The 23,869-nt window shown below is 42.2% G+C and overlaps 1 protein-coding gene across 4 annotated transcripts in view; it reads right to left on the reverse strand.

Moving 5' to 3' along the window:
- The window catches only part of LOC115406848 (uncharacterized), a 92,505-nt gene that overhangs the window by 15,118 nt on the left and 53,518 nt on the right, over nt 1–23,869 (reverse strand). Inside the window, exon 1 of one of the 4 annotated variants that reach the window (XM_030117180.1) lies at nt 11,869–11,894. The exons of the other annotated variants lie outside the window; for them this stretch is intronic. Coding sequence (XP_029973040.1) covers nt 11,869–11,884 — 16 coding nt within the window. The 5' untranslated portion in view covers nt 11,885–11,894. Of the gene's footprint in view, nt 1–11,868; nt 11,895–23,869 lie in introns of those variants that run through there. 4 annotated transcript variants of the gene reach the window in all.

Here is a 23,869-nt window from a genome sequence, read left to right on the forward strand (position 1 = left end):
AGTGGTTGGAGCTTCTGGACCATGAATTTTTCAGGGTGTGACATGTTCATGATGACGGTCAATTTCAGCTGCCACATTTATCAACAAATGATCATTCAAATGCTGGGATCATTCAGATACGAAGGTTTCCTGAATCTCCCTCCATACAGTGAGCTCACCGCTCAGATTTGTAGCCCTTTTAAAGAAAGATTGATAAATGAGGGCTAATTTGTGCACACACTCAGGATTTTTCCATGGATGGATATGTGGCAGGTACAGTGGGCAAATTTTTCACTAATTTGTCTTTTAGAATCGAAAAGAATAGGATAGAATAGAAAAGAATAGAAAAGAATAGCTCTTTATTGTCATCATGCATGTCTGATGAAATTAAAGACAACTCCTTGGGGCATAGATAGAATAGGAAATAACATAGTAAATAGTAAATAATATAAATACATAAACAAGAGCAGCAATAATACAAGGGGTTTGTGTACAATACATATATTTTTCTACTGCAGTTTTTTTTACATATACATATATTTCTCTGTGCAATTTACCTGCTCATATATTGTTCCAATTACTGCTACCGGGCTCTCTACTGTACATCTGTAAATTTGTACTTTTTATATTCTTATGGAGAAATGAGGGCAGCAGTGAGAACAGGCTGTGTCCAGGAAGTGATCTGACAGAGAGGACAGCTGCACTCCTATGTTGTTCTTTGCTGACTTCCTGTCTCTATCCAGAGCCTTCCTGTCAGCCTGAGAGCTGCTCATAAACCACATCAAGATGTTGTGGGTGAGGATGCTCTCTACAGAACACCTATAGAAGGACAGCCGCAGATCCTGGGACACGTTGACCTTTCAGTGACCTTAAAAAGTGCAGGCGCTGGTGTGCCTTTTTCATGAGGGCATTGGTGTTGGTGCCCCATGTAAGGTCCTGTGAAATGTACATTCCCAGAAACCTGAAGTCACTGACCTGCACCACCAGGTCCCCTTGGACAGGGGGGGGGGGGGGGGGGGGGGGGGGGGGGGTTCCCTCCCTCCCTCCCTCCCTCCCTCCCTCCTCCTCCTCCTCCTCCTCCTCCTCCTCCTCCTCCTGTAGTCCAACATCAACTACTTAGTTTTTGAGGAGTTGAGTGCCAGATTATTGAGGGAGTACCAGGTAGTGAGGTTCAGGACCTCCTCCCTGTTGGCCGTCTCATCGTTGTTGTGGATCAGCCCCACCACAGTAGTGTCATCCGTGAATTCCATGAAGATGCTGCTGTGAATTGGTGCGCAGTCATGGGTGTACAAAGTGTACAGCATTGGACTGAGCACAGCCCTGGGGTGCCCCAGTGCTCACGGCCAGGGTTGAGGACTGGTGGTCCCCCAGCCTGACTGACTGCAGATGATCAGTGGGAAAGTCTTCGATCCATCTGCAGGTGTGCTCGTCAATACCTAGACCGTGCAGTTTGGACAACAGTCTGCTCGGAACAGGTGTGTTAACAGCAGAACTGAAGTCCACAAACAACATCCTCGCCTAACTGCCGGGGTATTCAAGGTGTTTACACACTGGGCCCTAACTTCTTAGACTCCGCCCCCTGTCTGCGTAGCGTAAAGTGCGCTGTCGGCGGATAAGGTCAACGGGGTGTGCTCAGAACATTGTCCTAATTTCGTGAACCGGCGCAGTCACGCCTCCATCCCGCCCACCGGCGCAGGTGGCGCAAGAGGGAGGAGAGAAAGTGGGTTCAACCCAGCTGAGCGTAATTTGACCAATCAAATGAACACCTCTCCTTTTTTTCAAATACACTGCATCGAAGGACACTGCTATATTAACATGATGAAATACATTTTATTTCCTGGCCTCAATACTAAACCATAGTGAACCAACAATGTATTTGACTGTATTTTAGAATAAATAATCTCTTGAAGAGCTTGGGGAGCCAGACAAATGAAATAAAAATGCAGACACCCTGCATTTAGAGGCTACATAAAGACTTTGTAGGGAAAGGGAAAATCTGTTTTTATTTGTGTGCATCATAACTCTTAAAGATACATTTGGGAAAACACAAAGAATTACAGGTAGGTATAAACCTCTGTCTGCATGCCTATCACTCAGCGCAGCTGCACAGCGGAGCTGGGTGAGTCTACTTTGTACTGCTGGTTCTGCTGTCATCCAGATCAATGTCCTCTGAAATGATTTCCTATAATTCCTATCAGACACATGACATTCTGGCCATCCCAGACGAAGGATAATCAATTATGAGAGAACGGTGGCAACATCTGCTATCGGCTCCGTCCTCCACTCTGCTTCACGCGTTGTCATCAAGTCCTGTCCAATGCCTGGTACATGCACCAGGCTGAATATGAGGCATTGGACAGGACTGAAAACACAGACGTCCTCCATAATGATTAACACTAGAACAGCCAGCATTCTTACAGCCCCTCCAAAGGCTGCTACGGTCAGCCAGACCGTCATACATTTTGCAGTGTTTTTGCGCAGGAGCACACCAACAGGTTGTTTTTCTATAATCTAATGTATTAGAAATTAAGATAAAAAAAACAATATTAAGTCAAGAGGATCAGCAAACCTTTTAATGCCTCATGTCTGCTTTATTAATGCCTCAAATCAGGTTTTAAAATTTATTTAACTTTTTACAGTGCGCATTTGCGCAGCGTCACCTCTCAAGCTGCGTTCACACCGAACGCGACGTGACGCGATTTTGCGTCAAAAGACAATTGAAAACAAATGGGAACGCGCGTTCCAGCCGCGATGAGACGCGTCAGACGCGGCGCGTTGTCGCGTTGGGGCGTTGACGCGACGTGGCGCGATTTTGCGACGCGTCGCGATTTTGCGTCCGACGCTGAAGTTGGGAAATCTGAACTTTGACGCGTCGCGATTTTGCGGCAAACCAATCAGAGAGCGTCTCCATGGTGACGTAGGTCAGGGAGCGGGGACCGGAGAAAGCGACACTCGTCCTGGTGCAGCTCCTGGAGCAAATAGTGAAACTTGCCAAACTCTGACCGTCTGTGGATCATATCATGCACCCAGGCACGGCGTCCTGTCCGCCGACGGCGTCGTTGTCTGGCTTTATTAAGTAAATAAAGCCAAGCCACCCGCTCAACAGGGTTAACCATGAGGCTAAGCTAACACAGGAAACACAGCCCGAAGCCCCGCCTTCCCACCAGACGCGACGCGTTTGACGTGTTCGGTGTGAACGTGGCTTTTGGCCCCGCGTTGTTCAGCATCGGACCTCAGAATTGACACGCGTTCAGCTTCTCGCGTTGACGCGATTTTTGACGCAAAATCGTGTTCGGTGTGAACGCAGCATCACTCACACTCCGCACACTTGTTTCCCTGATAACACGCACACACACGCCAACACACACAAAATAGCTGTATTATTAACCGTCAATAATAATCAAGAACATATTGAAATTAGTAAAATAAGTCCTGCGCATCAGGACGGACCCCCCCCCCCACCACACACACACACACACACACACACACACACACACACACACACACACCGACCCGTCCTCACCCTGCTCATTTGATTGTGGGACTAAAAGACTTCTAAAATTAATTTTTGGAAACGAAAAATACATGGTTTGCTGTACTTTGATGGAGGATATAATATTTTACCTGAATCTGTAATTGGCACCTCTGGAGACGCTGCAGTTCTCCTGCTGTCAATTACCGTGTTCATTGTTGTGTTGAGATTTCTTAGATTAGTTAATTTATTTTTTACACCATTTGATATTATTATTATGTAAACTGACAGCAGCCTACAGTAATTCTCTATACCTGGAGGTGACGCGTGAGCGCTTCCATGCGCCACTGCAGGTTCTGCGCTGGACTGTACAGCAGCTGGAGGTCAGTCGGGCATTTTTGGGGCAGGATTACATTTTTATCGCTGTTTGTCCCGTGGCTGTTCTGACTCTGATTCAGAACGTTCCTCCTCTTCACTCCAGTCAAGATCGCTGATGTCCGACATGTCTCCGCCATCCGATTCCCCCTCACTGACCTCCTGTATCATTGCTAAAGCTTCTTCCACCTTATATCTCTTCATTATGCCTGTTTTCATTGTCTTTTGGGATTTGGTTGATATTTTTGGCCGTCTGTCTGATTGTCTGCTGTCAGAGCTAGCTCCCTGTTCAGATGCACGCATGAACCAAAATAAATCAATAGCAGAAAAAAAAAAAGTCCCGCGAAGTACGTCTTTTTCTATCTTTGGAGGTATAAATGCGTTGTAATTTTATGTGTGTCATTGTTAGGACCTTATTTGCTTCAGAAAAACATACGAGACACATATTTAGGAAAAGTAAAAGAATTAGAGGAGAGAGGAATTATTTCTAACAGATTTATTTGAATTCTAAAAAACCCAAACAGTCTGTCAGACCTTCTTGGCTGTTCTAGTGTTAAAGAAGATAATAGAAACAATTATGTGCTTCATGAGTGATTTTGTGTATCTTTCATGACAATGACAAGCTGAAATCCTGCCTCTGAGGTTTTCTCAGACAAATTATCATCAGATCCTCCGCTCCCCAGCCTGCTCACACCTTCTGGAAACTCTCACTGCACCCAGCTGATTCTGTCGACCCCTCCCCCTGGTGAGCGGCCACGTCCATCTCGGCGCAAGTGCAGTGGACCGGTCAGAAACCCTCTTCTGCGCCTTTCGAAACTTGGAATGCGCGGCCTCCGCTGGTGATCAAAGGCCAAGTTGCGCCGTCAAATTAGAGCCCACTGTGTGGAGGGCTGTGCTGATGGCATCACCTGTGGACAGGGTTGGGGAGCAACGGATTACATGTAACAGCGTTACGTAAGCAGGATACAAAAAAGTGTAACTGCAATCTGTTACAGTACAAGCAGAAAATATGTAATCTCGTTACAGGTACTTCTGATAAAAACACGGCTTACTGAGCAGGATTACTTATGAAAATCAGATGGAATATACCAGCAACAACAGACATACGTGCGGCATACAGACATTGTGACACTTTACAGCACTTTACGCCACAAACCACCACATCGTAGATCTATAAACAATAGACACCGCAGATATATAAATGACAGACGCCGCCTCGACCGCTGTCTTGGACCAGCTTCCCGCTCTACTGATATGTTTAACCGTGAATGAAACAACCCACGTTGCTATGAATTTTACCACCTGCTGCTGGAGTCACGGCTGCTCCAGGGAGAGAAACTCATTCTTTGGCTGGAAACGGAGACATCATTTAGTATTTCAGTCAGACGAGGCCCAGAACTTCTCTGTACGATGTAAATTCTGCCTCCAGCTGTGAAAATGCTCTCAGCATCCAGGGACTCAACATCAAACCTGAAGACACATCTACAGGTGTGAAACACACCTGAACTCACAGTGAAGCTTAAGTGTTATTAGCCTGCTAACCTGTCAGTAACCTGCTGCTGAGAACCACAGCCTCACCAGGTTGAACTCAGAAGAATCTGATGGAGGAAATAATATCTTCAGCCTGTATGGAGGATTTATTGGAGACTGCATGTTTCCTTCTGTCACTGAGGAATGAATCAACTCTGAACTCTTGAAAAAATACTGTGCATGGCCGACCTGAACACAAAATACTGCTCCTCACTCCTGTAGTGACTACAACAGTACAGCTACTCAGCAGATTGAGTATATAATATAAATGTGTGTTAACACTGTCAATGCGGCTCCTGGTGCTGCTGCTGGACTGTAGAGCTACTAGAGGAACGCAGTCTGAACTGATGGTTCTGATCCTGATTTATAAAGAAAGAAAGTCAGATTCTCAGTAGGTTAGAGGTTAAAGGTCATGTTGTTGGTATTGTAGTGGCTTTGGGGGCCATTGGGGGTCGCTGGTCATATTGACTGTGCGCTGGGGGTCGCAGGGCATTATGGGTGGGATCGTTTGGGCCATTTGGGGGCCGTTATGTGTGTTTTATGTGTTCATTTGTGTTTCCTTTTCATTATGGTTGTGTTGTGTTTATTGTTATCGTGCCGTAGCCGTGTTTTCCTTTACCTTTATTTTCACGTCCTGTCGGACCGTGGGCCAGGGGTGTTGTTGGGGGAGCAACCTGGGGCCTATGGCCGGCATTATTTGTTTGTGTGTGGTGTGTGAAATGTACCCTTGCTTTAGTTGTTGTCACAAAAGCTTGGTTGAGCAATAGAGCCGTCTCCGCCTTGTCTTCTGCCATTGAGTCGCCGCTCGACGCTACAGTTTTAATTGGGGCTGAACACAGAGTTCAGCAGAGTACGTAACACTCACAGCATTTAGTGTTTACTGTGTAGAGTTGTCAATACACTGTGAGGACGACACATTGTTTTTGTCTTTATTTTTTATGTTTGCTGGTGAAGTAATCTAAAAGTAACTAAAGGTAATCTGGTACATTACTTTTTAATTGAAGTAATTAGAGCAAGTTACTGATTACATTTTTGGAGAAGTAACTTGTAATTGTACCGGATTCCAATTTGAAAGCAACCCTCCCAACCCTACCTGTGGACCTGTTGGCTTTGTATGCAAATTGCAGTTCTACCCCCAACAGAAGATGCCTTCCAGCAGCATGTATCAAGAGCCTTGTACCAGACTGCAGTGTGGCGTCACAGCCATGTGGCAAAGCCTCGTCTCTGGAACCTAGTTGGTAGAGGGTGGAGGCTCAGAGAAGATGGGTCTATTGAACCGGTGATGTCTGTCAAAGCACCTGCTCCTAAAGAAGTCAGAGACATCACCCACCGATACTATAAAGATGGAAAGTGCAATGAAAGCAGCAAATGCCAATGTCTTTCAGTAGGCTTGACCTGCACAAACTTTTGCTCTTGCCCTTTCTCTGATTGACCAAATATGAGCCACATTGTTTTTGATGGTAATGTGGATGAGCGCTGTACAGATGCTTGTTTCCCACAGACCTACCTCCCCTCTTGACCTTAGACACCGTAATAGACGGACAAAACAAGACAGAAACACACACACACACACACACACACACACACACACACACATACACACACACACACACACACACTCACTCACTCACTCACTCACTCACTCTCTCACTATCTACCACACACATTAACTTTAGTTATGTTTAGATACAGCAACATTTAATTTGAATAATTAAAAAAGATGTTTCCTTGTCTCTGTGTCTCTCTGGCATTTTATTCTTTTGGGACTAGCTCACACCTTGTGTGAGATAACTCAATGAGTTTACAAGCTACCAGTACACAATTTGTATTGCTGGATTCAGCAGAACCACAGCTTTCAAACAAGCCCTCACTTGTGTTGTTATGGTTTTCCATTACAAAGTCACTAAAAAGTAAATAGAATATTCTACATAGATTTCCATTCTCGCCTATTGTAGGCATGTGTTAAAATGACTATTTCTCTTGGCTTCTTGGCTTCCACTATGCCAAGTATAGACCTTCTGGTGCTTCCATAGTGAATCTACATGAGTTTATATGCTTCAATCACCAGGTGAACAAACTTCATTTTTTTGTCTGTGGATGTACAACAATACAGATCAATTTTACCATTTTTGCTTTAAAATATGTTTATACAAGAATCCATTTCATGTATGGGGGGCCTTAGAGATGAGGAAAAACTATGTTGTATTTGGTTCTACCTCTGGGAGGGGTATCTCATGTTTCTGGGGCCGCGGTCACAGGCCTATACGTCATCAGTAGTCGCCGCTGCTGTAGGCAGGTGCGACAATTGTTTGCCAAAGAAGAATGTTTTTCTTACATTTTAAAACTTTACTCATTGGGAAAATACTTGCATTTATGAACTTCTTTCGTTGCGGACGCCGCCATCTTGCCGATGTTGCAAGGCTGGCGGCTGGTGGCAAGAGGTGGCGGTGGGAGCGCTTGTTTTGGCCGCCTACACCGTGAGTGGCGGGCGGGGTCAGTTCACTTCCGCATTGGCGGGAGCGCTCGTTTCCACACCCGCGTATTCCAGGCGGGCAGTGTTAAAGAAACCAGCTCATTGAAAATAATCGTCTATCTGTTGTGTTTGAAATGCGCCTGGAATGTGCGGGTGTGGAAATGAGCGCTCCCGCCAATGCGGAAGTGAAGTGACCCCGCCGGCCACTCCAGGTGTAGGCGGACAAAACAAGCGCTCCCGCCGCCGCCCCTCGCCACCGGCCGCCATTGGATCATACCCCTCCGTTTGGAGTGTGCCTCAGGAGAATCTCCGTTTGGAGGGGTGAATAGCCCTACCCCTTCCCCCTACTCCTCCGTCATAATGACAACCGGGACACCCCTACCCCTCCACGTGAACGCGCAAAACGGAGGGGTAGGGCCAAGGGGGAGGGCGAAGGGGTGAAATGGGATTCAGCCTATGTCTCTCGGCTGACCTGAGAATGCCTCGGGATCCTCCCAGAAGAGCTGGAGGAAGTGTCTGGGGACAGGGAAGTCTGGGCATCCTTGCTGAGACTGCTGTCCCCGCGACCCGGCCCTGGATAAGCAGTAGAAAATGGATGGATGGATGGATGGATGGACAGTTTGATATGATTTCCTTGGTTTCTGTCTTGTTCACATCCTGGTTTTGTTTCAACACCATATTATGACATATTGTTTTATTTGTGTGCTGTTCGGCTGTTGTTTCATATCTGTAGTACTATCAGCAATCTATCTTACTATCTTATAAATTTGACTGTTTCAGCTGACAAGAACTCAAACTGTCATTTAGAATTTTTATTGAAAGTGTTTTAATAGCATGAGTCAGTTGATAAAACATAACACATCACTGAATTTGTCTTATTTAACTCCCTCACTTGGCTCACTTGACATAAAGCACTCAAGACAGATACGTACATAGATTAAAACCTTTCACATCTTGATGAGCAGCAGGAGGGAATAAACAGCAGCATTTGCAAGTACTTCTGCAGCCTCTTTGCGTGACAGGTGCAACATATCGTTTTGATGGGAGCTGATTTTAGAACATTTGAGTGGGGTTGAAGTTACTTTGCATGAGGGGACGACCACATTGATAAACCTGCTCGCTGTTCTGATGTCTTTTTTTTTTTAAATCAACAGTTTTTAAGTGACTAAATTTGTCACCTTTCACAGTCAATCAATCAGTCAATCAAACTTTATTTTTAGAGCACTTCTCATATTTACAAAACAACGCAAAGTGCTGCACAGTAAAAGAAAAAAAAAACAATCATAAGAGGTCAAATACACCACGATGTACCTGCTAACACATGAGGGGAGATCTTTGAATTATTTTTTTCTGTATGGGGAAAACGATTGTATGATTTATTTCTAGTGTTGCCATGTGTACTTCTCATCATACTCTTCTCCCTGCTTTACTTTCTCTCTCTCGCTCTCTGTGTGTGTGTGTGTGTGTGTGTGTGTGTGTGTGTGTGTGTGTGGAGATTTGGATGACTCCATCGTTCTGTTCGCATGCAGACGGGGGGAGAGGGAGAATAATGTGACAGAAGCATCATCAGCATCACGGCTGCCTGTAAGTGACCCATTGGTCTCTCAAAAAATCCCACCAACCCCACCCTGGAAAGGTGACAAACCCCAACCAAGAGTGTAAACATATTCGGAGTAAAGAAAAAAGTATGGAGACCCATACAAAACAAAAAACAAAAAAAACCATGTTTGTAAATAAGTTTATTTTACAATAAACAATATGACATAAGGGGTCACTATTCTGTGGTGAGGGATTATTTCCCTGTGGTAACTATAAATGAAACATGGATTAAAAAAAACCATCTCTGTCATTTAGCAGATTGAGAGAGTAAATTCTTAATCAGTGGCGAACGAGCATGTCAGTGTAGATCGTCTCTTCCTGAACTGAGTGTGTGTTTCCTCTTTCTGATTTGGTGACTTTTCTCCTGCTGAAGGTTGGTGCAGAATAGGTCAACACAGCTTCATCTGTCTGAAGAAATATAAAAAAATGTTACATTATTTACTGCATAAATTGAAATTAACAACTCTGTTATTTTATCTTGAGACTTTACCTGCTGATCACTGCTGGCTGGTTCAGCATCTGTTCAACAGAGACATTTAGTATAAAATGACTGAATAGACATTAATGCTGCACATGGTGTTAAATATACTGATTTTTTTTTTTTTTTTTTTTTAATGAAAGTTGCATTACCACTTTTGCAATTGATCTTCTTAATGGTCCAAATGAGACACACTGAGACAGTCACACTTGCAGCCAAAGCAACACAGACAATATAAAGAGCTATTTCTGTGTTAGTCAAAGTCCTCTTGTTGCAATCTGGGAAGAAAAAAAAAACTTCAGTAACATTATTTTGTGGAATTTTAGAAACCATTTGATAAGTATAATGTTCTGATCTTACCTTTAATGTCCAGTTTTGCTCCATTTCCAAACATGACCTCTCCACATGCAGCCACAGCACAGTAATAAGTACCAGCATCAGAGACACTGACCTTCTTAGAGAAGCTATAGAAACATTTCTGGGAAGAGTTTCCACACTCTGCATTGCCTCCATGAGTATAAATGAAACTGGGGTGAGATTGATGTGATCCTGCTCTGAACCAGTGAACTCTGTAATCTTCTGAACATGTTTTCTTCTCAGAGTCAGAGAGGACCGAACACTGCAGAGACACCGACTCTCCTGGATGGACCGCAGCAGACGGAGGAGCTTGAATGATGCCAGAGACGGAAGATTGGGGTCCTGGAGGACACAAAATAAAACCATAAGATAATTTTTTATAAGATTTTAAATAACAAAGTGAGTAAATCCCAAAGAGAGAAATAGGTGAGGAAACAAGCAATTGAAAAAAATAATATCAGAAAGAGGTTATCTGGTTTAATATCTCACAGAGAGAATTCTTTGCACTTGTTGCCTCTGTCAATGATTGGTCTCTCTACTTTCCGATCAGAAGTCATACTCAGCTATATCCAACTTCTGGACTTGTTTGAAGAAATTAAAAACTTTTTCCTCATCATGTATTTTCAAAAAGGCAAAGACAAGCATCAGTGAACATTCTTTTTTATTTGAAGGATAGAAATATGGAGTGATGACAGGAAACCTGTGTGATCAAGACAAGATAACGCTGTTTGAAATATTGGCTGCATAAGATCCACCCACAGGGAAACATATAGCGCTCCGGCAGTCAACTATTTTCGCCTATATAATAGTTATTAGATTTGAGAATCACTTTATTCAGTGTTACTCTAAAAGTAACACTGAATTTATTCCTTTATTTTAAGAAGCAAATTTAACTTGAGAGGTACGTCTGAACATTGATGATACACATGAAGAGAAGGATTGTAGTTTTGGAACATTAAGTCAGAAACAATTATGCAAATAATTTGGAACATGAACAAGTCAATATGTAAAAAGAAATTAAATAAGTACAATGTCAATAAGCCAATAAAATAATAAGTTAGTCACTGAAGAAGTGAGTAAAAGAGAAGTGATCAAATTGATTTGTCAAAAACTCATTCTAAGAACAAGGAAATAAAAAAGACGTTGTATAGAATCTTTAAAAAGACAAAGAGGCAGAGATCACTTTACCTTGAACTGTGAGAAACACTCCTCTCAAAAATGTCATGTTATTCCATCTGGTCTGGATGCAGTAGTAAAGTCCAGTGTCATTGATCTGAGTTTTATCAATGTGCAGAATAAAAGTTCCAGGTCCTTGTTTGGTTGTAAAATGAGGAGTTTGATTAACTTCAGTTGAATCATAGCCAATTGTTCCTCCCAGGAATTCAGGCTGGTGACCAGAGATGATTCTGATCCAAAACACGTTTTCTTCGGGCCCAAACTCACGAGGACACGAAAAAGTCACATTTTTTTGAACTGCAACAGACTTCATCTCAAAGTTCTGACCATTTATACAACCTGAAAGAAAAAAACGTTCCTTAAATACAAAAACAGAAACATTATGCCTTCATTAAATGTATGCTCGCTGAATCTGTTACAATTACTTACAGCCCACTGCGATCATCAACAGAACACCAAATCTGACCAACATTTTCTGAGAAATCCTCCACTGACTGGTTCAATGAGAGCGTTTCCTCTTCTTTTGTACTCTCATGAAGTGGGAGTGTTACACTTGAGAACAAACTGATTGGTTTGTCGTCACACTGAAGGATGTGATGATAATCACACAATGGAAATGTTTTGTAGTACAAACGAGCTCACCACATGAAACAACATCGACAGCAGGCTGTACGGTTTTATGTTTGCAAAATTCACGAACTTCAACCACAAAGAGATGGAAGAGAGTAGATCAGATCAGAAAAAAGTATTTGGTGTTGTTTGAAAGAGATAGTGTTTGATTGATCCCTGGTTGCAGTGAACAAACGGAATCAAATGTTTGCATGGAATGGTGATTTTTGCTTCTCAGTCTTGTGGAGGAGGTGGATGAGTTTGAAAATGCTCACAGACTTTGAGGCTTTCTACAACCACGAGTCTGAAATCCAAGAAATGACGACCTGCCTCAAGAATATGGCTGCACTGAACATAATGATGAAAAAACCAACATGAATCAAGAAAAAAAAAAAAAAAAGACCAATGACAGCTTCAGTGAATGGTCCAAAGAGAAGTCAGCTTTGAACAATGGTCAGTAACTGAGGCTCCATAAAGAGCTCCATTCTATCAGCTCTCTTCAGACAGCACTGGATTATTAATGTGTCATATAAACACCTGAGTGGATCTGCTTCACTCAGAGTGGATTATATTTGGGATTCGATTGTACGAGGCAGTCTGTGCCGATCAATAATCCGCTCATGTCTCATATAAATCACGCCTGACAGCGGAGTGGATTGTACGGGCGGATTCTTCATTCTGCACACGCCTTCCCTCGTACGCAGTGACGTGCCCCCAAATGGGGCACCCCCATTTTACACCGGACGTGGAAGCGTTGCGGCTGTGTTGCATTGCGTCACACAGCAGTAGCCGTAAGGATTAGCTCCATTGTAATGAATGGATATATTTACACTGGATGCTGTTTAACAGTGGCGAGACACAACGCAGCCGCAAAGAGCTGCAGATGATAGACAGCGAGTCTATTTCTCCGCATGCTTCCCCAAACACATAAAGGACTGGAGGAAAAAGTGACGGGGATTTGGAACGCCATGGAAAAGTGGGTGCTTGTCCTCGAGAATGAAACTCTTCTTCTGGTTGTATCAGCACGTTTTCTCCTTTCACAACTGTTGCAGACGCATGCAGTGGGCGTTAAGTTTTTGCATACAAGTCAGAGGCGGTCTGGAGCGGACCGGAGCAGAGTGCACATGCATGCTGTGGAATGAGGCAGTGAGAGACCGTTTCTGTTCCAGTAGGCTCTGCAGCATGAAAAGGTTGCTATTCCATCTTGTCTGCACATGAGAACAATATTCTCTTTATTTTTGTGCTAATTATGTCATTTTTTAATTTATTTATTTATTTTTTTAGTGACTTTATTTTGAACATGAACAACATTTAGACACAGTTCTGGACTATCAACTAAAGTCATAAGCACAATAACATGAAACAACAATGAGAGAATCGAAATTTGTTTGTCTTTTTCATGTTGAAATTACGAAATAGAATGACAATGGAATGTTGTTGGTGCAGCGAGGTGCAGAGTATTAGTGACCTACTTATGTAGATAGTAAAAAATAATGTGATGCAAATAAATCAAAGCCTGTTATGAGCAGAATCTCACAGATACATCTTCTTGGAGGCACTTGATCTCCATATTGATGTCCATCTGGAGATCTTCAAGGCGAGAGTCGGCCAGTGGGGAATGTTTGAATTGGCCTACAGTCTTCCTTGCATTGGCCCGGGTGTCTGTCACGCTGCACTGGGAAAGTCTGTGCTCATTGACACAAAGTTGGCAAGAATGCACAACACAGCATTCACACTCTGATCTTCCATATCACCTACCGCATTCTTCATTTATGCGCCATTGTCACGCAAAATTCCAAATTTTCTGCACGCTGGAGCCCTGCTGGATCAATCTAAACACAAGGAAGTGGGGTGCTGGAAGGAAAGTTGATCTGTATTCCAAAATTGAAATGGTTTCAAAATAAAATCTGTGTCGTGTTTTTGCCTTAACAAAAGTGTTAAGCCTTAACAATCTGTTTTTTTAACTCTTCTGGCAGAATCCAGAACAAACAACGCGACCTAATCATTATGCACATGAGAAGAATGAATTATTTTTTTACTTAGTCATTGTAGGAAAGTCAAAAGACACCAACATGGCACAAAAACCAGCTCTATGGCCAGGTGCCTCTGTGTTGCCAGTTTGAGTTGGTTTCTGACAAATCAGGCTTCTATTGAACAAGTCTGGTCTTTTGATGAAATGGTTATGTGCTTTTCATATATTTTTATTATGCAAATACATTTTTTTACAGTTTTAACATGCATTTTCTGCTGCTTTCTATTGAGTTGGACGGGTTTCACATTATGTTCGGACTGAAAGAGAGACAGATCTGGCAACCTCCTCTCCTGGATCGCAGACGCACTGGAGGCCGGTATCCAGTGTGAGCCCGGCGTTAGGCTCGGTTCACATTGCAGGCAAATGTGAACAGCAAGCTCAGCAGTGGTTTCATTTTGTGTCATGCATTTTGACATTGGTAATCAGTGATTGGAGAAATCGCTACAAAGACCCGCCTCGTCAGGGCCGCGACAGAGCTGCGGTCCAGAAACTTTCAACGAGGATCATATTTTTCCTCACGCTGGAGCGCTGCCGCGTCAATCTAAACACAAGCAAATCGGGCGCTGGAAGGAAAGTAAATACATGTTCCTAAATGAGTGATTTCGAAATAAAATCTGTGTCGTGTTTTTGCCTTAAAGGGGCTGTATCATGCTTTTTTAGCTAGTCCAAACCCTAGAAATGGCATTAACATGTTAATAGTTTATTTTTGGCGCAAAGGAAAAGTAATTTTGTGTGAAATAAAAGATTTTCTGGGGCTAATTCTGAAACCCGGAATAGAAAACGCTCTGTTTCACTGAAAATCCCGCCTCTCCCCCTGTGGACTTTGACTGACAGCGAACTTCAGGCAGTCAGTACTTCAAAACAAATACGCTGGCTAGCTTTAGCTCTTTAGCTTTAGCTTCTCTACATGCAAAGACACGCGAAAACGTCTTTTACTGTTAGAAACTCACCAAGCGCAGACCCTTCAGACTCTTGCTCTTGCTTGACTGTTGCTTTCAGACGATGGTTAAAGTTTATCTCTGTAATCGGAGTGAGAAAAAAGCGGCAATGCTGATTGTCGAGTGCCTGCGGGAGGGGGGCTCAGGGTAGCTATTCTCACCATGTGATGTCAATATGGGAAACAGAGCGTTTTCACGGGTACGGGAGGGGCTGCCTCTCTGAGCAGCAGAAGCACGAGGAAAGCTCAAACACACAGGCATGAAGGAAAAAAGAAATGCTTTGGGGGTGTTTTTGGTGAGTACATAACTATATAACAAGGCTAAAACATACTAAAAGTGAATTTTGCATGATACAGCCCCTTTAACATTGTTTCTTTTTTTTGTAATTCTTCTGGTAGAATATATAACAAACACTGTGATCTAATCGTTATATGCATTAGAAGAATGAACAATGTTATACTTACTCATAGGTAGGAAAGTCAAACGACGCCAAAATTGCACAAAACAAACCTCTATGACCAGAGTGGCGCTGTGATGCCAGATTGGGTGGATTTCAGGGTTCTTTTAAACTCGACGGGTGTGTTGATGAAATGGTTATGTGTTTATGACGTGTTTTTTTTTATTAATCAAATCCAGTTTTTATGGGTTAACATGCATTTTCTGCAGAGATGGAGATTTGAGTTGCTTTCTGTTGTTAGACCGTTTTAACACTGTATTTGGGGCAGATCTGGCAACCTCCTTCAGCAGACAGCAGACTCACTGAGGCAGTGTGAGTGACAGTGCTGTATTGATAAGCAGTATCGATAATGGAATCGGAATGGCTAAATTCTGAACAATTCCCATCCCCAGCTGCAGGACAAGTGATTGCAATGAGGGATTTGTTAGACTTCAAGATGAGATGGAGGTGTTCTGCTGCAGGGAGAGAACTACAACATGCAGGAAGGCGGCCCACTGAGGACTGGAGATGAACACTCCTGGTTTAGGCCATCGAGAGACAGGTTAGTTTTGCCAATGATGTGTTGTTGATGTGTCACTTCAAGCCCACAGGTGTCACTGTCACAGAGCTGTTTGAACAAGTCACTGAGATCCTAAGAAAGATTTTAGGTCTTCAAACAACAACACACACAGCAGGGTTTATGTGGGACACACAACGAAACTGATGGATCTTTGATGGGTTCTTTATTCTCTTAGCACAACATCTTTGGAGACCATTTCAGTGACTCCGACAAACATTTCTGTGACAACGTCAAAGTTTAATTATCACTCAGGAAGATCTCCAGGAAAAAAACAGCTTATATGATGAGTTTTACTTCTGAATCTTGAGTTGGACAAAAATTGTGTGTTCATTTGTTTCTTCTACTTGCTATGTGTGTTCTTTTCTTCACATTGTTGAATATGTCTGAAACTGAGTGATACGAAGGTCCAACTTTGTTGTTGTTGTGCTTTTAAACAAGTACATCAGTACAGAGTTTTTTTTTCTTCCTGTCTCACCCTCTGCTTTCATTTCAGGAAGTACGTGTGCAGCCTTTTGTTAATGACAGGAGCAGCACTATGGTTTAGATTTGGGTTGTCTTCGGAACAATTTAGCGAAGCAGAGGTTTTTCTACCTGAGAGGACGACTCCACAGATCAACCTGCTCACTTTCTGATATCTTTTCTTTTTAATCTCATGTTTGTCCTGTTTGTTGTTTGATGGTAGCTGCTAATACATGAGGGGAGGTGTTTAAATTAAAGTCAACATATGGGACAACTGTTTCATCTATTTCTTGTGCTTGCCGTACCCACTGTGCTTATGTGTGAGCATGTACATCTGTGTGTGTGTGTGTGTGTGTGTGTGTGTGTGTGTGTGTGTATGACCTTGCTTGAACTGAAAACCCTTGTCAAATTTCCTGTGCAGTCTTTCACCTGAACATGCTTCCTCTCCTTCTGAGCAGGTTGATCTTGAGTCTCAGTCACTCTGTACGTCTCCTTCTGCTGATTTGGGCTCATTCAGTAAATGTAGCAGCAACAGTGATGTTTCAGTCTATCTGAACCTTTTATTTCCTAGTAAACAAAGGTACAATTCACCAAAAATGGTGACAACAAAGTCGTGACAAAAGTAAATTCTGGCTGTGTTTGTGTTTATATTGAATTGAAATGTTTCATCCAGCAGAATCTTTTCTACAAAAAAACCTCTTGTTTAAGATAAAAATAGATAACAATGAGGACACTGTCACAAACATCAAAGAAGAAAATATAATTGAATAAAACACTAGTTCACAACAAGTGGAGTAATATTTACAAGTTTGTGAGAAATTGTTTTTTGTTTTTCTGTTCAAAACCACAATGATCACAAGAATCAGTTTTTCAATTTTTTTTTTTTTTTTTGGAAATTGTTACTCAGTGGTGAAAAAGCAAATCAGTGTCACTCGTCTCTTTCTGATCGGAGTGTGTTTCCTCTTTCCACTTGGGTAACTTTTCTCCTGCTGAAGGTTGGTGCAGAATAGATCAATGAAGCTTCATCTGTCTGAGAAAACACAGGAACAAATGTTATGACGTCACGTGATTTCTTTGATTACTTTTAAATGATGTCATTCTGTGACTTTACCGGCTGATCACTGCTGTCTGGTTTTGCTTGCAGTTTTAGACATTCTGCTGTACATGACGACTGTCTTCACGTCGTTACAATCCTTTTTCTCATTCGTCCAAATGAGACAGACTGAAACAATCAAAGTTGCAACAAAAGCTGCACCAAGACTGTAAAGGGCTGTGTTGGCTTCTAAATAACAACAAAAATCAAACATATAACTATCAGTTCATGGTGTTCTAAACCAATAGGATACAATAAGCTTTAAAAACTGATGATTGAACTGACCTTTAATGTCCAGTTTTGCTCCATTTCCAAACATGACCTCTCCACATGCAGCCACAGCACAGTAATAAGTACCAGCATCAGAGACACTGACCTTCTTAGAGAAGCTATAGAAACATTTCTGTGAAGAGTGTCCACACTCTGCATTGCCTCCATGAGTATAAATGAAACTGGGGTGAGATTGATGTGATCCTGCTCTGAACCAGTGAACTCTGTAATCTTCTGAACATGTTTTCTTCTCAGAGTCAGAGAGGACCGAACACTGCAGAGACACCGACTCTCCTGGATGGACCGCAGCAGACGGAGGAGCTTGAATGATGCCAGAGACGGAAGATTGGGGTCCTGGAGGACACAAAATAAACCCATAAGATAATTTTTTATAAGATTTTAAATAACAAAGTGAGTAAATCCCAAAGAGAGAAATAGGTGAGGAAACAAGCAATTGAAAAAAATAATATCAGAAAGAGGTTATCTGGTTTGATATCTCACAGAGAAAGTTCTTTGCACTTGTTTCCTCAATGATTGGTCTCTCTACTTTCCGATCAGAAGTCATACTCAGCTATATCCAACTTCTGGACTTGTTTGAAGAAATTAAAAACTTTTTCCTCATCATGTATTTTCAAAAAGGCAAAGACAAGCATCAGTGAACATTCTTTTTTATTTGAAGGATAGAAATATGGAGTGATGACAGGAAACCTGTGTGATCAAGACAAGATAACGCTGTTTGAAATATTGGCTGCATAAGATCCACCCACAGGGAAACATATAGCGCTCCGGCAGTCAACTATTTTCGCCTATATAATAGTTATTAGATTTGAGAATCACTTTATTCAGTGTTACTCTAAAAGTAACACTGAATTTATTCCTTTATTTTAAGAAGCAAATTTAACTTGAGAGGTACGTCTGAACATTGATGATACACATGAAGAGAAGGATTGTAGTTTTGGAACATTAAGTCAGAAACAATTATGCAAATAATTTGGAACATAAACAAGTCAATATGTAAAAAGAAATTAAATAAGTACAATGTCAATAAGCCAATAAAATAATAAGTTAGTCACTGAAGAAGTGAGTAAAAGAGAAGTGATCAAATTGATTTGTCAAAAACTCATTCTAAGAACAAGGAAATAAAAAAGACGTTGTATAGAATCTTTAAAAAGACAAAGAGGCAGAGATCACTTTACCTTGAACTGTGAGAAACACTCCTCTCAAAAATGTCATGTTATTCCATCTGGTCTGGATGCAGTAGTAAAGTCCAGTGTCATTGATCTGAGTTTTATCAATGTGCAGAATAAAAGTTCCAGGTCCTTGTTTGGTTGTAAAATGAGGAGTTTGATTAACTTCAGTTGAATCATAGCCAATTGTTCCTCCCAGGAATTCAGGCTGGTGACCAGAGATGATTCTGATCCAAAACACGTTTTCTTCGGGCCCAAACTCACGAGGACACGAAAAAGTCACATTTTTTTGAACAGCAACAGACTTCATCTCAAAGTTCTGACCATTTATACAACCTGAAAGAAAAAAACGTTCCTTAAATACAAAAACAGAAACATTATGCCTTCATTAAATGTATGCTCGCTGAATCTGTTACAATTACTTACAGCCCACTGCAATCATCAACAGAACACCAAATCTGACCAACATTTTCTGAGAAATCCTCCACTGACTGGTTCAATGAGAGCGTTTCCTCTTCTTTTGTACTCTCATGAAGTGGGAGTGTTACACTTGAGAACAAACTGATTGGTTTGTCGACACACTGAAGGATGTGATGATAATCACACAATGGAAATGTTTTGTAGTACAAACGAGCTCACCACATGAAACAACATCGACAGCAGGCTGTACGGTTTTATGTTTGCAAAATTCACGAACTTCAACCACAAAGAGATGGAAGGGAGTAGATCAGATCAGAAAAAAGTATTTGGTGTTGTTTGAAAGAGATAGTGTTTGATTGATCCCTGGTTGCAGTGAACAAACGGAATCAAATGTTTGCATGGAATGGTGATTTTTGCTTCTCAGTCTTGTGGAGGAGGTGGATGCGTTTGAAAATGCTCACAGACTTTTAGGCCCTCTACAACCACGAGTCTGAAATCCAAGAAATGACGACCTGCCTCAAGAATATGGCTGCACTGAACATAATGATGAAAAAAACCAACATGAATCAAGAAAAAAAAAAAAAAAGACCAATGACATCTTCCCTGAATGGTCCAAAGAGAAGTCAGCTTTGAACAATGGTCAGTAACTGAGGCTCCATAAAGAGCTCCATTCTATCAGCTCTCTTCAGACAGCACTGGATTATTAATGTGTCATATAAACACCTGAGTGGATCTGCTTCACTCAGAGTGGATTATATTTGGGATTCGATTGTACGAGGCAGTCTGTGCCGATCAATAATCCGCTCATGTCTCATATAAATCACGCCTGACAGCGGAGTGGATTGTACGGGCAGATTCTTCATTCTGCACACGCCTTCCCTTGTACGCAGTGACGTGCCCCCAAATGGGGCACCCCTATTTTACACCGGACGTGGAAGCGGTGCGGCTGTGTTGCATTGCGTCACACAGCAGTAGCCGTAAGGATTAGCTCCCATTGTAATGAATGGCTGTATTTACACTGGATGCTGTTTAACAGTGGCGAGACACAACGCAGCCGCAAAGAGCTGCAGATGATAGACAGTGAGTCTATTTCTCCGCATGCTTCCCCAAACACGTAAAGGACTGGAGGAAAAAGTGACGGGGATTTGGAACGCCATGGAAAAGTGGGTGCTTGTCTTCTAGAATAAAACTCTTCTTCTGGTTGTATCAGCACGTCTTCTCCTTTCACAACTGTTGCAGACGCATGCAGTGGGCGTTAAGTTTTTGCATACAAGTCAGAGGCGGTCTGGAACGGAATGGAGCAGAGTGCACATGCATGCTGTGGAATGAGGCAGTGAGAGCCCGTTTCTGTTCCAGTAGGCTCTGCAGCATGCAAAGGCTGCTATTCCATCTTGTCTGCACATGAGAACAATATTCTCTTTATTTTTGTGCTAATTATCTCATTTGTTTATTTATTTATTTATTTATTTATTTATTTTTAGTGACTTTATTTTGAACATGAACAACATTTAGACATAGTTCTGGACTATCAACTAAAGTCATAAACACAATAACATGAAACAACAATGAGAGAATCGAAATTTGTTTGTCTTTTTCATGTTGAAATTACGAAATAGAATGACAATGGAATGTTGTTGGTGCAGCGAGGTGCAGAGTATTAGTGACCTACTTATGTAGATAGTAATAAATAATGTGATGCAAATAAATCAAAGCCTGTTATGAGCAGAATCTCACAGATATACATCTTCTTGGAGGCACTTGATCTCCATATTGATGTCCATCTGGAGATCTTCAAGGCGAGAGTCGGCCAGTGGGGAATGTTTGAATTGGCCTACAGTCTTCCTTGCATTGGCCCGGGTGTCTGTCACGCTGCGCTGGGAACGCCTGAGCTCATTGACACAAAGTTGGCAAGAATGCACAACACAGCATTCACACTCTGATCTTCCATATCACCCATGGCTTTCTTCATTTTTGCACCATTGTCACGCAAAATTCCATATTTTCTGCACGCTGGAGCCCTTCTGGATCAATCTAAACACAAGGAAGTGGGGTGCTGGAAGGAAAGTTGATCTGTGTTCCAAAATTGAAATGGTTTCAAAATAAAATCTGTGTCGTGTTTTTGCCTTAACAATCTGTTTTTTTAACTCTTCTAGCAGAATCCAGAACAAACAACGCGACTTAATCATTATGCACATGAGAAGAATGAACGATTTTTTACTTAGTCTTTGTAGGAAAGTCAAATGACACCAACATGGCACAAAAACCAGCTCTATGGCCAGGTGCCTCTGTGTTGCCAGTTTGAGTCGGTTTCTGACAAATCAGGCTTCTTTTGAACAAGTCGGGTATTTTGATGAAATGGTTATGTGCTTTTCATATATTTTTATTATGCAAATACATTTTTTTTTACAGTTTTAACATACATTTTCTGCTGCTTTCTACTGAGTTGGACGGGTTTCACATTATGTTTGGTCTGAAAGAGAGACAGATCTGGCAACCTCCTCTCCTGGACCGCAGACGCACTGGAGGCCGGTATCCAGTGTGAGCCCGGCGTTAGGCTCGGTTCACATTGCAGGTAAATGTGAACAGCAAGCTCAGCAGTGGTTTAATTTTGTGTCATGCATTTTGACATTGGTAATCAGTGATTGGAGAAATCGCTACAAAGACCCGCCTCTTCAGGGCCGCTCCAGCGCCGCGACAGAGCTGCGGTCCGGAAACTTTCAACAAGGATCATATTTTTCCTCACGCTGGGGCCTTGCCGCGTCAATCTAAACACAAGCAAGTCGGGTGCTGGAAGGAAAGTAGATACGTATTCCTCAATGAGTGATTTCAAAATAAAATTTGTGTCGTCTTTTTGCCTTAACATTGTTTTTTTGTAATTCTGCTGGTAGAATATATAACAAACACTGTGATGTAATCGTTATATGCATTAGAAGAATGAACAATGTTATACTTACTCATAGGTAGGAAAGTCAAACGACGCCAAAATTGCACAAAACAAACCTCTATGACCAGAGTGGCGCTGTGTTGCCAGATTGGGTGGATTTCAGGGTTCTTTTAAACTCAACAGGTGTGTTGATGAAATGGTTATGTGTTTATGATGTGTTTTTTTTATTAAGCAAATCCAGTTTTTATGGGTTAACATGCATTTTCTGCAGAGATGGAGATTTGAGTTGCTTTCTATTGTTGGAACGTTTTAACACTATATTTGGGGCAGATCTGGCAACCTCCTTCAGCAGACAGCAGACTCACTGAGGCAGTGTGAGTGACAGTGCTGTATTGATAAGCAGTATCGATAATGGAATCGGAATCGCTAAATTCTTAACAATTCCCATCCCTTGCTGCAGGACAAGTGATTGCAATGAGGGATTTGTTAGACTTCAAGATGAGATGGAGGTGTTCTGCTGCAGGGAGAGAACTACAACATGCAGGAAGGCGGCCCACTGAGGACTGGAGGTGAACACTCCTGGTTTAGGCCATCGAGAGACAGGTTAGTTTTGCCGATGATGTGTTGTTGATGTGTCACTTCAAGCCCACAGGTGTCACTGTCACAGAGCTGTTTGAACAAGTCATTGAGATCCTAAGAAAGATTTTAGGTCTTCAAACAACAACACACACAACAGGGTTTATGTGGGATACACAACGAAGCTGATGGATCTTTGATGGGTTCTTTATTCTCTTAGCACAACATCTTAGGAGACCATTTCAGTGACTCCGACAAACATTTCTGTGACAACGTCAAAGTTTAATTGTCACTCAGGAACAGTGTTGGGACTAACGCGTTATCGCGTTATTAGTTACTACCAAAAAAGTAACTTTGGCAGTAACTAATAATTAAACGAATTATTTTTAAAATTCAATAACTCAGTTATAGTTACTAAACGATCCGTTTATTAGTTTATTTTACGTTATTTTACTATCTCGGCTGAGCCTTGTTTACTTCCTGTGTCGGGGGGGCGGGAGAAGATGAGGCTCGTGCGCTGCGTTGTGGGGGCGTGTTTGAAGAACATCATGGCGGAACCCAAGGCAAGTTTCTTCTCGTGGAAGTACGCTCACTACTTCTCCTTCGTTGAGCAGAAGGAAAGAAATGTTTATGTTAGATGCAACTTGTGTCTTGGAACTAAGACCCTCTCTGCAGCAGCAAACAGCAGCTCTAATCTGTTAAAGCATCTCGGCACGCAGCATGCGACGACGAAACTTGTTGCTAAAGCTAGCGGGCCACTCACTGTTGTTCTGGACATCCTGCAAGGAGAGGACAGCTGTCACTATGGCACCCTCCTGCCCGCTCTGGAGACATTGATGTCAAAGACTTTGGAGGTGAAAGACAGTTTGACTGTGGCAACTGGCCTTCCTGAAGCTGTAGTTGAGGTAAGAGTCATCATACACTTTTGCAGTTAGTTTCCCTCTTT

This window comes from Salarias fasciatus, chromosome 2, assembly GCF_902148845.1.
Source record: "Salarias fasciatus chromosome 2, fSalaFa1.1, whole genome shotgun sequence".
NCBI classification, from domain to species: Eukaryota; Metazoa; Chordata; class Actinopteri; order Blenniiformes; family Blenniidae; genus Salarias; species Salarias fasciatus.